Source organism: Myotis daubentonii, chromosome 2 (assembly GCF_963259705.1).
Source record: "Myotis daubentonii chromosome 2, mMyoDau2.1, whole genome shotgun sequence".
Classification (NCBI taxonomy): Eukaryota; Metazoa; Chordata; class Mammalia; order Chiroptera; family Vespertilionidae; genus Myotis; species Myotis daubentonii.
Genome location: NC_081841.1, coordinates 202821781 through 202838391, shown reverse-complemented (window position 1 = coordinate 202838391; position 16611 = coordinate 202821781). Strand labels below are relative to the sequence as shown.

Below are 16611 nucleotides of genomic sequence, written 5' to 3'. Positions count from 1 at the left end.
ATTTATGCATCCTGGTGGACACATTCAGGTTCCCCATCTCTAGAGTCCCTTTGCAGCCATGTCCAAATTAATCTAAATCCAACTCCACTTATATTCTAAGTAATAAGTGAATAGTCTGAGAGCTCGATACATCTGCACTGTCCAATGTTTCCCCATAATTTGTTTGTGGGGTGTTGAAAAGGAGGCAGTGGGGATGGGGAGGGGCCCCTTCACAACGGCTTTTTTGAGAGTCACACTGAAGCCAAGCACAATGAAGACTGTCCCTCTATGATGTTAAACAGGCAAATGTTGGAAACATTCAAATGTTTGGCTGAACTCATGATCTGTCTAGAGGTTCCGATCAAGTTGACACAAGGTCTTTTCCAAGGTCATCAGAGGCTGCCAGCACTGAGATCAGACTCTTGTAACCCTGGGTTCTCCCCTCCCCGCCAAAACAGATTCTTTCTATTCCACACAAGATTAGGGCTTGTTTCTCCTTGTTTTCCTTGCCCTTCTAGAGTGACCCTCCAGATTGCTGCAGGGTTGTGCAACTTGAGTGGAGGTGCCATGCGGAGGTGAGGAATGTGGCTGTGTTCCTGAAACACTGGGGTGATGGGCGGGAAGACCAGGCACTTGAGCCGGCTGCAGCCGCAGGAAGGCTGGCCTGACCTTGGCTCAGTGACATGTCCTCGGAAGCCAAGAAGTCGCCGAGTGATTTTTAGGTTTTTTAAATTTATCTCTCAAGTCTGTCCCAAAGCCCAAAGCTTGCAACATCTTATTTCCTGTTTGGGGATTTCCTGAAACTGAAACTGAGATGTTGGCCTCTGTAAAGAAATCCATAGAAATACTTCTCTGGAGCTATGACTGCGCATAGGCTTCACCGTACAACTCACCTTTCCAACTCAACACTTTTTTTTTTTAAATATATATACTTTTATTTCAGAGAGGAAGGGAGAGGGAGAGAGAGATAGAAACATCAATGATGAAAGAGAATCATTGATCAGCTGCCTCTTGCACGCCCCCTACTGGGGATCAAGCCCACAATCTGGACATGTGCACTGACCACGAATGGAACCATGCCCTCCTGTTTCATAGGTCAACACTCAAACCACTGAGTCATACCCGCCAGGCTCATTGCTCTTTTTATATCTCCTCACAAAGTGCATTTTTCATTCTTGTTCTTCATTGTCCACACCTCTCTGTTCCCTGTCATTGTCATTCCCCCTAACTTTCTGATAATATAAAAGCCTATTACAGTGATGGCGAACCTTTTGAGCTCGGCGTGTCAGCATTTTGAAAAACCCTAACTTAACTCGGGTGCCGTGTCACATATAGAAATTTTTTGATATTTGCAACCATAGTAAAACAAAGACTTATATTTTTGATATTTATTTTATATATTTAAATGCCATTTAAAAAAGAAAAATCAACCAAAAAACTGAGTTCGCGTGTCATAGGTTCGCCATCACTGGCCTATTATAAAGTTTATTCTGGGGTGCTGCTTTTTCAAAAGATGGGTTATAATATGAGTTTTAGGGAAATATGTTATCCTCTGTAATTACAAAACTGAGGGAAAGCATCAAAGTAGAAGGAATCACTGACTTGATTAATGGTGTCTGGGTCTTCAACCTGAGACTTGAATGAGGGGGATGGGCATAATAACTATGGCATAGGAATTGACATCACATACTATTTTCTTTGAACTTGAAAGCCAGTTTTCCATAATTGTGATCACGGTTTACTATAGTGTCACTTCCAAGATCCCAGCATCATTTTTTCTGAGTTTTTGTTGTTCCCACAAATATACCATCATTACTTTATGGTCCTTCCTATTCTACTCAAATTTCTACTTCTTCCCATAATACGTTTTGACTTTTCCATCAATAGGGTGCTTGGTGAAGATGCTACTCTTTCCAAACACAAAAAATTCCTCCAGAACGAGGGGAACCCACTTGCCTTGCATCGCCATATGTGAAGGGATTGATGGGGAAGTCCCTGCCAGAGCAGGGCATCTCCACCCAGGAGACCGGAGATCACCACCACTACAAAAAGCAGCTAGTGGCAAACCTTCTCTCCATTCAGATAAGAAAGTTTAAAATTTCACTCCGCCATGGTTACATGGAGTTTTGTTTGGTATTATAAAAGTAAGGGGGGGAGGGGGGAAACTACCTACCTCAAGTAGTTATTGTGATAACTAAGTGCTATTATGCAAGACAGCCTCCAGCACAGTGCTCCAGCACCAGAGGCATAAATCATGTCTAGGGCTTTCTTCTACTAGTAGAACAAAAAACACCTCATGTAATATAATTAACAATATGGCCTTTAACTAACAACCCCCTTGCCAGTCCTTTCTTCTTTGATATTACCAGATAAAATGGCAGAGAAATAAATTCCTTTCTATCCCCAATACCACTCAACAGCGTTCTTCCTCCTTCAAAGAGTGTGCTTTCCTTGAAAACACAGTGGCTTTGAAATGTCTTACTAAAAAACCACCTACAAAATCAAATTTCTTAGATTTTGATGAACAAAGAATGGTACACAGAGAAGAACTTCAAAGACCAGTCCAATCACTTCCTGTTAGGTACAAAAGCTAAGTAAGATCCAGGGAGGTTAAGAGATTTGTACAAAATCAGGGTGGGAAGAGATCAACCAAAGAACTTGTGTACATATATGCGTAACCCATGGACACAGACAATAGTGTAGTGAGGGCTTGGGGGGCGGGGGGGGGGGGGGAGGCAGACTAGAAGAGGTCAATGGGGAAAAAGGAGGACATATGTAATACTTTCAACAATAAATATTTAATAAAAAATAAAAAGTAACAAGAGATACATACAAAATCATATTTAGTTAATGGCAGAGCTAAGACTGAGAAAGAACCCAGTCACAGGGCAACAGCAATGTGACCCTTCTTGCCTCCAAGCACGGAAAGCCACTGGTCTGCGATAAAAGGGGGGTGGGGCCGCAGGAGCCCCTAAACTTCCCCCTTATGCCACGTCAGGGACATGAGTATCAGATCTCTTCCTGTCCCCTGGAGCTTACATCTTTCCACAGTAAAGAGTATCGAAGCCATGCCACAGTGGGTGGCACCAGGCTCTAGCATCGTCTAGAAAATGTGAGTCCATGCTTTCTCCTTGTCTTCCGTGGTGCCCCGACAGATGCTCTAGACCAGTGGTTCTCAACCTTCCTAATGCAGTTCCTTATGTTGTGACCCCCAACCATAAAATTATTTTCGTTGCTACTTCATAACTGTAATTTTGCTACTGTTATGAATCGTAATGTAAATATCTGATATGCAGGATGTATTTTCATTGTTACAAATTGAACATAATTAAAGCATAGTGATTAATCACAAAACAATATGTAATTATATATGTTTTCCGATGGTCTTAGGCGACCCCTGTGAAAGGGTCGTTTGACCCCCAAAGGGGTGGCGACCCACAGGTTGAGAACCGCTGCTCTAGACAACGCAGCTGAACTATGACAGGATCAGAAATGACAGTGAACGCTCACAAACCAATGGGCCCACCACAGCAGGTCATCTATCATCCTGAGAAAAGACAAATCAGCTTCAACACAACTGGAGCTCCCAGGGGCATTCACTTCCACCCTCACATTGATCAAAATGCACAGGCTGTCCAGCCCGAATCATACACTTATTATTCTGCTCGGCGGTATAAGGGACGGTTGGGAACATCTCGCTGATCACACACACACACACACACAAGAAGGAGAACTGTCTTCACAAAACATTCTGCCGCTCTGGGGATTGGGAGGATACAGGGCAAAATGAAAATCAGAAAGTTAACAGAGGTGACTGAGAGTATGGAGAAGCCAGAGGCGGGCCATGTCCTTTCAACTTGAAGAGTAGATGGATCAACTTCACACAGCTTTTAGAACTCACTCACATCCCCGAAACCAACAGAAGGAATCTCTCACTGCCAAGTTCTCATGCATTTCAGTTCCCGCTCAGCATCAGGGCATGGCGTTTGCCAAACGCCAATAAACTGCAACGAGTGAGGAACCAGGAATCCCTCCCTTTCAGCGAGGAAAGCATTCACTCTGCGTTACGTGAACTTCCACAAAACGCAGCAGGTACATGGGTGCAAACATGCACAATGAAGCTGATCAGTGTCCATGAAAAATACAGTAACCTCCCCTTATCCTCGGGGGGTGCCTTCCAATGCCCGCAGCGGGTGCCTGAAACCACAGACAGTACCAAACCTTATAGATACATTATAGATATAGATAGAGATAGAGATATATACTATGATCGTTTAATTTATAACTTAGGCATTGTAAGAGATGAACAACAGTAACTAATGATAGAATAGGGCAAGTGTAACAATATACTGTACGAAACGTTATGTGAATGTGGTCTCTTTCTCACAATATCTTATCGTACTGTACTCACCCTTCTTCTTTTGACGTGAGACCATAAAAGTATTGAGAACTTTCCGCTTTTCCCTGCAAGGCAGCACTGCACGGCTTCCCCGTGGCCTGCCCCAGCGGGCAGCACCGGCACCCCGCACTCCGGGGACATTACTGACTAAACTAAATGTGACTTAAACGCAAGCCCGGCGGCGCCCGGCAGTCCATCCGATAACCCGGCCAGGACGACCTAACGCGAGAGCACGTCTGCAGCGTAAACAGCGTAACAGAGACGCTGGAAAGGGGATGATTCACGTCCACCAGGGATGAAGGCCTCGCGAGATTTCATCAGATACTCAGAACGGCGCGTAATTTAAAACATATGAATGGTTTATTTCTGGATTTTCCATTTACTATTTTCAGACTGCGGTTAACTGTGGGTAACTTAAACCATGGCAAGCGAAACTACAGATAAGGGGGGGAGTGGGGTACTACTGTATTTTCCTTTTGAGTATAAAAAACATAGAGGTGACCCCTGAGGGTAGTTCATATCTATTATTTCATCGGGCTCATTATGAGTATTGCGGCAATTCTCATCCTAAAGGGTAGTCAACAGAGTGGCTATGATATTCAAATATTAAGGCAACCTAGAAAGTAAACCTCTGGAACTCTGTAGTCTGTATCATTCTGATACTTATTTAAATTAGTCCTTGAATACTAGGCCCCAAAACTCTTGAGCCGAAAAGTTTTGATTCCTATCGACCAGCCACCTTAGTGCCTGGGCTTCTCTCTTGGACTGTTGGAAGCTGGGTATCCACATCTCTCGAGAAGCGCTCCGACGCGGAGCCACAGGTGAGAAAGCAAACACTGTGGGTTCCGGGCAACTCAGGTGCGTAACATCTGCCTTCCATCTTTTGGGTGGTAAGCCCTGCATGGAGAGAAGGGGAAAAAAGAATGAAAAACATATGATAAGGAAGCCAAGTCCCATGTTCCTGCCTCGCAATAACAGAACCCAGCACGTACTTTCCCTAAAGCAAGTAACTTCACTCCATGGAGTCTCAGTAGTTATACTGCTGAACAGTGGAAAGAGATGGAAGATATCTTACATTTATTGAGAATATTCTGTGCACTAGACACTTTGCTAAGCATTTTATGCAGGTTACCTCATTTAATTCTTATGGCAAACCCTATGTAGAGACCAGTACCCTTCAAAAGTGTCAAAGTTATTAAAAATAAGGAAAAAATGAGCAACTGTCACAGATTGGAAGAGACCAAGGAGATGAGATGACTAAATCTGGGATCCTGGAATTAGTGCTGGAACACAAGGGATATTAGTGGAAAAGCTGTGAAAAATGACTGAAGTCTGTAGATCAGTTAGTAGTAGTGCACCAATATTAATTTCTTAGTGTTGACAAATGTGCTGTGGTTATGAAAATGTTAGTCTTAGGGAAAGCCAAGTGAAGGGGATATAAGAACTCTGTGCTCTATGTGTAACTCTTCTGTCAATTTAAAATCATTTCAAAATTAAACATTTTTAAAAGACAATAAAAAATGCCTTTAAAATTCTGAGAAAAATTGGTGTCCATTTTAGTAGCTTACACACAGCTAAACTACTGCTTAAATGTTAGAGTAGAATCAAGACATTTCAGATATCCCCCATGTACCCCGTCTCAGTAAGCTTTCTGGGGGTATATGATCACCAAAACAAGAGAGCAAACCAAGAAAAGGGGAGAAAAGCATGCAGGAAAGAGAGGTAGCAACACAAAAGAAAAAGACACGGAAGGCAATTCCCAAGATGCTGTGGAAGGGAGATCTCAAGCCTGAGATCCCTACACTGAATGTGGAAGGCAGTCAGTACATACTGGAAGAATCAGGATGCTCTGTGAGAGATTTCTTCAACAAGATTAAACGAACTGGATGACTGGTATATTTGAACATCTTCAAAGGAGATTTCAACAATCAATAAAAATTAAATTAGTGATAAATACGTAGAAAATAATAAACAAGAAGACAATTATTAACTAGAAAGAAACAAAAGCTATACAGGCAAGGGAAACTAATGATAGTATAAAACAAGGTTCATCTCTGAATAACAGTCATAACCCCATAAACACTGAATATTTAAAAATACTGTATGAGCATGTTATTTACTGAGTAAATACCAAAATACTTAGGTGCCGGGGTCCAACCCCAACGGGTCCAGGGGTCCCCAAAGGTGTGGACGGAGTCGGCGAAGAAGGAATGACACGGAGGCAGCCTTCGGGTGATCATCATAGCCAGGTTCAGTAGCCAGGTTCTAGTCAGGCTCTCTTGCCAACCTCTGCAGTCAGGTTCAGTCCAGGATCCCTTGCCATGTTCTCCCGCTAGGCTCTGTCTCTAGGCTCCGAGGCCAGTCCCTCTCCAGGATCCTCCGGCATGCTCTCTCCAGCGAAGTTCTTCTGTCTCTAGGCTCCGTGTAGGTTCTGTCTTCTTGATTCTGTTCTAAGTTCTGAGTGTTTCTGTCTTGTTACAACTGTATTTATACCAGTTGATTCAATCCTATCAATCTCTATTACAAAGGTTAGGGCGTTTCTTATCTCCATTCCAGGGAGAAAAGATTATGTAGTTTAAGCATGATTGTTCGTAGTTAAAGGGATTAATTACCCGCCTGGCACTTAGTTGAGGGGTTTTATTCCCTCCCTAACTTCAGGGGAAAATCCCTACCTGGGGATTCAACCTTTCTCGGAGAGGTGACTTTGGTTAAAACACAGCGCCAAGAAGGTGAGCAAACATATTAAGAACCGTATGCCATATATGCCAGGTCCCTTGAAACAGCAAGGATGGACCAGCTCCCGGCACTTAGGTAATTAGGGAGGTAAGTGACTGCCTCAAGGAAAGGAAAAAAGTGGAAAGTAAAAGACTACTCTTTTTTTTTAGACTCCTCTTTTTAATGCTTTTTTAATTATTTAAGTATAATTATATACCATATTATATTAGTTTCAGGTGTATAATAGATGATTCAATATTTCTATGCCTTACAGTGTGACCACCTCACTTAGTCTAGTAATCATCCTGTCTTTTGAAAAAGAACAACATTGGAAGATTGACACTACCTCATCTGCAAGACTTATCATAAAGCTACAGTACCCAAATACAGAGGCATTAATCAGTCCAGAAATTGACCTATACATATGTTGAAAAATTGAAGTTTGAAAAAGAAGCCAAGGTAATTCAATCAGGAAAGAATAATCTTTCCAACAAAATGGTGTGGATATAATTGGATATCCAAGTAAACAAGCCTCAACTCTTACATCATAATGCATTATAAAAATGAACTCCAAGTAGATTATAGACCTAAATGTGGAAGTTTTAATTTCAGGAAGAAAATCTTAGTGACCTTAGGTTAGACAAATTTTTTTAAAACAGGTCAGAAAAAGCATAAATTCTAAAAAGATAAAATTGATGAACTGGACTTCCATCAAAATTTTTAAAACTTGCCCTAACCAGTTTGGCTCAGTGGATAAAGCGTCGGCCTACGGACTCAAGGGTCCCAGGTTCGATTCTGGTCAAGGGCATGTACCTTCATTGAGGGCACATCCCCAGTAGGGGGTGTGCAAGAGGCAGCTGATTGATGTTTCTATCCCTCTCCCTTCCTGTCTGTAAAAAATCAATAAAATATATTTTTTAAAAAAATGTTTTAAAACTTTACACTTCAAAAGACACTGTAAAGAAAATAAAAATAATATTGAATGTAAACTGTAATTTTAAAATAAAATTAAATAAAAGAAAATGAAAAGAAAAGCCACAGTCTGGAAGAGAAATTTTGTTAATTACAAAATTAACAAATGAGTTGTATTCAAAATTCTTACAACTGAAGATTAACAAGAAAACTCAATTTTCAGAAAATGAGCAAAATATTTAAAGAGACATTTCACCAAAGAAGATATTGATGCCAATAAAGTATTAAAAGATACTCAACATCATTAGTTATTAGAAAAATATAAATTAAACCACCATGAGATACCACTATATACCCATCAGAATGGTAAAAAATTTTAAAACTGACCACACCAACTGTTAATGAATGGAACTCAAAGAATGTAAGATAGAGCAATTTTGGAAAACAGTTTAGTAGTTTCTCAAAATGTTAAACATACATCTTCCAAATGATCTCTAGGCATTACACTCCTAGGTATTTATAGAAGAGAAATGAAAGCATACATCCTTACAGAGACGTATATAAATGTTCATAGCAGCTTTATTTGTAACAGCCAAAAACTGGAAATAAGTCAAATGTCCATCAACAAGTGAATAGATAAGCAAATTTTGGTATGTCCAAACTTCAGAATAAAGAGAAATGTAATACTAATATGTTGTGGATGACTGTCGTTATTATCATGCAGACTGAGAGAAGCCAGACACAAAAGAGTACACATTACTTGATTGCATTTATATAAAATCCTAGAAAACTGCCTAGAATTTTGTCAAAAGTGACAAAAAGCAGATGGGTGCCTGAGGCAAGGGGTGGTGAGAGACATGAAGAAACTTTTGAGGGATGACAGAAATGTTTGTCATCTCAATTGTGGTGATAATTTTACAGGTGTATGCATATGTCGTAACTAATCAAATTGCACCCTTTAAATCCTAGTATATGCAGATTATTGTATGTCAATTACACTACAATAAAGCTATTTTTTAAAGTTCATCCCAATTTCATGAAGTTATATTTCTCATGATTACACCTTGTCTCTCCTATTTTAGCCTCTTTGAGGACAGGAGCATTTATCAATAAATGTTCTTTAACTGACTAAAATTAACTCATGGGTGACCTCTTCATAATGGAAGACTTTCTCCTACATAAATAAAGCAAACTACACTGAGAGTAAGCCTACTCAGATCCACCAGGATGTCTGACTCAAGATGGCCCCTTGATTGCTGCCTCCTGGTGGTCATGCCCAGTGTATTCCCCTCCCCTTGAGTGTAGGTATCACTTGTCACTTGCTTCTAACCAACAGAATATGACAAAGATGAGAGGATGTCTATAATTACATGTATATGATTACATTTTTAAGATTGTAGTACTGGTCTTGCAAGAATCTCTCAGTCCCTGGCTGGCTTAGAGGAAGTAAGCAGCCATGATGGGGAAGCCCACATGACAAGCGTAGGGGAACTCACTTCAGAGATGCAATATGGCTCCACCAGCAAAGGCATCTAGGAGATGTGGAACTCTCTGTGACTGTTGGACTCTCTGTGACTATTTAACTCCCTGGAACCTCATGCGTGGCTGACTACCCCAAAAACCAGAATGCCACTCAAAGACAAACATCATGCCGTCAGGAAGGAGGTTAATGAATGTAGAGAGTATAGTAACTTCCTGATGTTATCTTTTAACTTAGTGATTCATTGTTCTACCAGGAGGTCTATATGCCAACTGGTTTTGCTGTTAACATTTGCTATTAACTCCCTTTTTAAGGGGACCTTGTCCTGGGGGGCGGGGTATGAATTTTTCCTGGCCTGCCCCGACTAGGGAGCAGCTGTTTTGCCTGTGTATGTAAGTTTCTTCTACTAAAGCTCGTATGAATTTGGATAAGGTTATGTGTCAGTTCTTTGGAATCGATCCTAAATTTAGACTTTGGGGGCTTTTCCCAACACAAGAAACTCGAGAACCTGAGAGCAGCCTCCAGCCTACAACTGGCCCCAAACAGATGCTCTCAATCCTACAAACTCAAGAAACTGAATCTGCCAACAGGCCTGTGAGTTTAGAAGCAGACCTGTCCCCAGTTGTGCCTCCAGATGAGAACCCAGCCCTCATGAACAGCCCTGATTGAATCCTTCCAGGGCACCCAGCTAAGCCATGACCAGAATCCTAACCCACAGAAACTGTGATATAACAAGTATATGTTGTTTTAAGCTACTACGTTGGTGGTAATATTGTTTACACAGCAATAGATATCATACTGGGTAGTATGTGTCTGAGAAGGAGAGGAGGGCAAAAGCAGAATAAAGGGGGAATATATTTGATATTCTAATAGTATTTTCTACATCCAAGTACAGTGATTTAAACTACTATCAATTGCAAGATAAAAAATAACCACAGAGGAAATCAAATTATTTCTTTCAACTGAAAAGGAAAATGTGAAGAAACATATTTAAGTAGCTTACTTTAAGGCAGGGCTGGGGAACATCTGGGCCATGGGCCATATAAGGCCTGAGAAATCATTTGGTCTGGCCCTACTAAGCCACTGGGGATGAGTTATTTAAATGTTTGACCAAATATAGCAGGCTAATTGTTAAGTGGATAATTTTGTATGGCCTGAGAATGATGTTATATATATCCAAATGGCTCTTGGCAGAAAAAAGGTTCCCCACCGCTGCTTTAAGGCATGCCTTACAAAAGCTGTAACAAGTCTTGTAAAATAAATGCAAATGAAAACAACTGGTCCAATACCCTATTTACTTTCATGGTATGTTTTGGTTTGCTTTTCAATAACGAGCACAATTAGCATTAGAGAACTATAACAGGTTCACTGAAATGCAAGCAAAGCCTAGTTATCATCTTCACTGACCAGCACTGTGGGAAGACTGACAGCAAGGTGGAGGAGAGCCTATTCTATGTATGTTTCTTCAAAGACTCCGAAGAGAAGGACATTGAATCACACCACCCTCAGGCATGCTAAAATATCAGTTAGCTGTTTTTGTTGGAAATACAGGAATGTATGATTCTCCTATATCTTTTAAAAAGCTATTTACCAATATTGTTATCCCTTCTTTTCCAGTCCCCAGTAATCCTTCCAAAAGGGCTTCTGTGAAGTGCTGAAACAGTTAGGGTTTGTGAGTCATTCAGTTTTCTGTGAATATAATTTCCAAACCTGAAATGGACTGTTAAATACAGAGCAGACAAATCATCACCCTCAGAAGTTGTATTTTTGCCTTGGCATGTTTTAAAAATAAATAATTGGTATAGCATGGGCAATTAATATGATCTCTCCTTTCTCGTGTGTTTTTGCAGTAGTATGTGTATTTTGTTTTTGCTGTTATGTGGCCCTATACATTAGGTCATAAAGGAAGTCATTGGACATCAGGATGCATTCTCTAAGAAGAATGATGTAATATTAAGTGTTCCTGTTGCTGACCAAGGCACTCAGCTTAAAATAAATTATTTTATGAGCAAACATTTGTCATATAAAACCAGATAAAATAATTTAAAATTTCATAATAATTAAAATTAGGAAAATAATGTTTTAAATACATATTTAGTATATAAAAGCTTTATATAGTATACACAAAATACATAAAAATAATTCCACACACTGTTTAGATTTCTGTTTGACCAGAAACTAATATGCTAGTCAAAATAAACATTTGCCTTTGGAGAATTTATTTAAACCATTATGTGTATATGGGAGTAGGCAAAGGACTGATAGGTGATACCCAAGTGCTATGTTGGGGCCTCTCATCTTTAAAAGATTTCAAAGGTAGTAGTTGAAACTAATTTTTCTTTTTCTTTCAATAAATTACCTTATAAAAATTCAGTTATATGTAAAGTGGGGCCATGCCTGGTATAAGTGACTAAACAAACAAATGTTAAAACCATCTAGAACTCTGAAGACATGACTAAGAACTTTATTTATACGAATTCGTGCACCTTGAAAGGAACTGTGGGCCATGAGGCTGCAGTGGGTACAGGGGCGGATCTCAGCCCATCCTCCGTGCCCCCACCCAGCCACTCCCGCAGCAGCTGCTGGTCCCCTGTCTGCCAGCAGCCCCACTCCCACTGCCGCCACCACTCCCACCGTTAACAGCATGGAGTGATTGGGGCCAGCGCCAGCAGCGGGTGTGAGCAGGGCTGGCGCCGTCAGTGGGTGCAAGTGGGGCTGGCACCAGCAGTGGGTGCAAGCGGCAGCTGCTGCCCGAACGTCCCTCAGGAGCAGGAGGAGGTGGAGAAGCCCTCAGGGCGATCAGGACCAGCAGCTGCCGCTTGCACCCGCTGACAGTGCAGAGCAATTGGGACCAGCACTGGGCGCCAACAGCAGGTGAGAGTGGCAGCTCCGGCACTGGCTGCAGGTGCGAGCGGGGCCAGCACTGGCAGCAGGTACAAGCACCAGGCGGGACCGCGGCACGTGGGAGCAAAGAATTTTCAGTAACCACCAGAGGCTCGTCCCAATGACAGCGCCCAGCACCCCGCCTTGGTCTGGTGGCCCCGCTCACCTGCTCCACCATCCCACTGTGGTCGACACCCACCATGTTCTGCGCTCTGCCACCTGCTATTGACGCCCACCATGGTCCACGCGTGCTCCCTGTTGGTCAGCGCATGTCATAGCGACTGGTTGTTCGGTTGTTCTACCGTTTATTAGCCTTTTATTATATAGGATAATTTAAGAAAAATAATCTTTTAAGGATTATTCCCATAATCCTTTGAATATTCTCTATACATGAAAAAGCATGAGGAGAAAGAACAGGAATCAAAGAAAAAGAGAGGTTAATTTATTGTGTATGTGAACTGAAAAGTGAGGCATGAGTATAAGGGGTCTGGCCAAAACCACAGCATTGACAGAAAGGTGAAAGATTAAAGGACAAGATTCAAAACTTTGAAGCTTTTTAAATTTTTTGGCCTCTTTCCTCCTTCTGCAGCCTCCCGTCTCACTGCCCAGCACCTGCAGCATGGTGTCCTCCAGAAGAAATAATAAAGAGACTCTAAGGCCTGAGGAAGAAAGACATGACAGTGAACTTCATGGAAATTCTCAAAGGATAGGAATAGTCAGCCTGCCTACAGAGCATGGCCTCTCTGACGGGAATGAGGAGCGGTAATGAGGTAGCTGCCACAGAAGGACGCCAAAAGGCAGACACCATCAAGATGGCCCCCTAGCACCTCTCTGCCAAACCTTGAGTCACTTACCTTTTCCCGAAGCCTAATGTTATCCCACACCTTGCTGCACACCATGCATTCAAATGCATCAATGTAGTTGTCTTGGTTGATGTCTTGCACTCCCCATGTCCTTTCCCTGAGAGCTGTGAGGAGTCGCTGGTTGGAGATCTCACCCTTCAGCTTCCATTCCATATAGGCCTCATACAGTCTGTCATCAGAGTCCAGCTGTCGGATGTAAGCTGCCAGTTCTCTAGGGTGAGAAAATTCCGATACGAGAATAGCACTTCTATTACTTGGAAGCCAGTCGGTGACGCTGGGGGATCCATAATACACAGGGACTACCCCCAGTTTCAGAGGTCTCCAGAACTTCTCAGTGATGTAGTCATCACAAACTGCATTCTCAAAAGCAAGGATGAACTTGTACTGTGCGATGATCCTATAGAAGCCATCGGCATCCATGGAGGCTGGACTTTTCAGCTGCCGAGGGAGATCTTTGTTGTGTAAACACTCGCCATAGGAATCCACCTCAATGTAAGTCATCAGCTCTCGAACATAGCTGTCCCTATCCGATGGCGGGTCACAGTCTGACTGCACATACACCAGCGGAGCGAGTCTTTTCCGAAGGTTGTTTTTAGACGGCAAAGGGACCAGGTATCGGTGAGACTTCAGGACCCCTATGCCCTCCAGGTACTGGGTGGTGAGTGGCAGGTGGGAATGCCGACTGAATGTGGCAGTGTGGTTGAACAAAGTGATGACTGGCTTATGAAAGAGCTTATAATTGTTTTTTGGAGACTCTTCATGAAAAAGGGCCCAGTCATGATGGGCTTTCCGGGGCAGAGGTAAGCTATCTATGTTAAAGTCAGTACCTAGAAGAAGAAAAGAAAATATGAGTATGTCCAAAAGAATCTTGGTGCTAAGTTTGAGTCCACCTGGTAAGATTAGAATACAGAGAAGTCTGAAGCTGTAAATAAAAAGCATGTTACAGTTCTGCAAAGTGCCTGGCAGGCAGTCATACAACTCTCACCCCAGAAACTGCTTCGGGAGAGAATCACTAAGGACAGGACCCTCTTTCTCGTGTAATGAAAAGGGAAATGGGAGTGGTGTCTAGCCGAGATCTAATGGGAGCACTCATTCCACTGCCTCCTACAATTGCCTTTTCTTCCTGAGGTTGCTGCCTAAGAGAGGACGTAAGAAATAAAGATATAGACAGTTCTTAAAAAAGAAAAGAGTAAGAGAAAGGAAGCCAACAAAGAAAAGCAATCAGCTTGGCAGATTGATTAACTGAAAAAAGGTGAAATCATGCAAAAGTAGCCAGAACAAATATACAGGATAGATTTTTTAATCCAAATGATCGATTTCAACAAAGTGCAGTTAATCAATCTTAGTCAAAATGGTAGACAAGAGGCTTTTAAAGACGAAAGAGCTGATAATAGCACTATGTTACAGACCACTGCAGCATGGACATGAATTAACAAGCACATCAAGAAATAAAGAAGGCATAACAGGATTATAATTATGAGTGACTCTAGCTTCCACGGGATTAACTGGGGAGCCTCTGAAACATGATCGCGTGCAGACAGAAGTGATGGATGTGGTAAGCAATTGTTTCCTGACTGCATGGGTGGAGGCCCAATCAGGACGAATTTCTTTCTCTAACTGAGAAAGAAGAATTAAGACAGTATCACAATATAAAATACAGAATTTCTAAAGTGTTCCTGACATGGATAATTTTCTGGCCCCTGATTTGTGTTTTTAAGTGTAAGGAAAGGGGAGAAAAATCCATCTTCCAGCACCCACTGGGAAGAAGAGCACCAAATAAATGCTTCTAGTGAAGTAAAACATATTGTCCAGTACAATTCATAAAAATTAATTATTTAATGCCAGTGCACACTATCAAATAAATATATACTCCGTGGTGGCAACAGTACATAAATAAGAGATCAATTAATCAAAAAAGGCTTTTAAACAATTAAAAATCAAATAAGATTATGTTGGAAGACATACACTGCACACAGAGATATTGCTAAAGAAAGTACTGCTGTCTTTTTTTTTTCTTTTAATCTTTATTGCTGAAAGAATTACATAAGTCCTCCTTTTTGCCCATTAACCTCTTCCAGCCTGCTCCTGCCTCCAGGCCTTCACCACCCCATTGTCTGTCCACTGGTTATGCATATATGCATACAAGTTCATTGGTTGATCTCTTCCCACCCACCCTCCCCTGCCTTCCCTCTGAGGTTCAACAGTCTGTTTATGCTTCTATGACTCTGGGTCTATTTTTGATCATCAGTTTATTTGTTTCATTAGATTCCACATATGAGTGAGATCATGTGATACTTATCTTTCTCTGACTGGCTTATTTCGCTCAGCATAATACTCTCTAGGTCCATCCATGCCATTGCAAATGGTAAGAGTTCTTTCTTTTTTAATGTGAAGTATTCCATTGTGTAAGTGTGCCATAGTTTTTTTTATCCACTCATCTGCTGATGGACACTTAGGCTGTTTCCAAATCTTAGCTATTGTAAATTGCGCTGCTATGAACGTAGGGGCGCTTACATACTACTGTCTTGATAACAGGCTTTTATTCTCAATGATCAAGAATGAAAGACTAACATCTAAATGTGGTCATATATTTATTTACTTGGCATTTGCTATATCTGACCATTAGCATAAAAAAGAATACTCATCCATACACCTGAGATCTAATGGCACACAGAGTTGGGATGGTCAGCAATGGTTAATAGAGAAACATGAGGACATGAAAAAGAAGAGGATTTTAGGCAACTTACTGCATTGCAGTGGTTGCTGCTCAAAAAGGTTCTAGGCTGGTCAAGTAACCAATGATGGGAACTGGAACCCATAAAACTTGAGTTAGAACATAAAGTTTCCACCGATGGCACAACACAGTATCAAGGCCATCTGCCTAGGAGAGGAAGAACTACAGTCCAATCCATGCAAGTCAGAGTAAGGATCTAACTGTAAGATTAGAGACTGGAGGGGACTGATTAAAACAAAGCTGGGTCTGGCAGTAACGAGGGGATCAGATACAGAAGTCTCGAGTAAGTGACTCAAACACCAGTGGCTGTCTGTTGCTACTAGTTATGTGGCACGTGGCTGATTCTTCACCTAGCTCACCCTGGATGTGCCACAGGAAAGATCCAATATGCAGAGCAGGGAAACAGAAAGACACAAAATCTGCCTCCAGTGCTTGGGATAATGGAGAGGACTTGAGTTTCATCTCTGCTTGTCTAAACCGGTAAAGTCCAGGAGAAACTACATGGCTATGCTAGGCCTTTCCATGGCCACTATGTGGGTCCACTCAGACTGGGTGATAATACGAACCAAACGTGAAATAGGCGGCAGTTATAATGAACCTTTCATTAACTTCAACTAGAAGACGAGGGCTTACAAACTCATTATTC

The 16611-nt window shown here is 41.7% G+C and overlaps 1 protein-coding gene across 3 annotated transcripts in view; it reads right to left on the bottom strand.

Annotated features, from left to right (window-relative positions):
• Nucleotides 1-1430: 1430 nt before the first annotated feature.
• Nucleotides 1431-16611, bottom strand: part of FUT10 (fucosyltransferase 10) — a 72173-nt gene continuing 56992 nt past the window's right edge. For 2 of the 3 annotated variants that reach the window (XM_059685442.1, XM_059685441.1), the window contains 2 exons: nucleotides 13223-14058; nucleotides 1431-5275 (listed from right to left, as the gene is read on the bottom strand). In XM_059685442.1, the coding sequence (XP_059541425.1) occupies nucleotides 5051-5275; nucleotides 13223-14058 (1061 nt within the window). In that variant the 3' untranslated portion in view covers nucleotides 1431-5050. Of the gene's footprint in view, nucleotides 5276-6209; nucleotides 6286-13222; nucleotides 14059-16611 lie in introns of all 3 variants that reach the window. The other variant, XM_059685440.1, reaches the window with a different exon arrangement.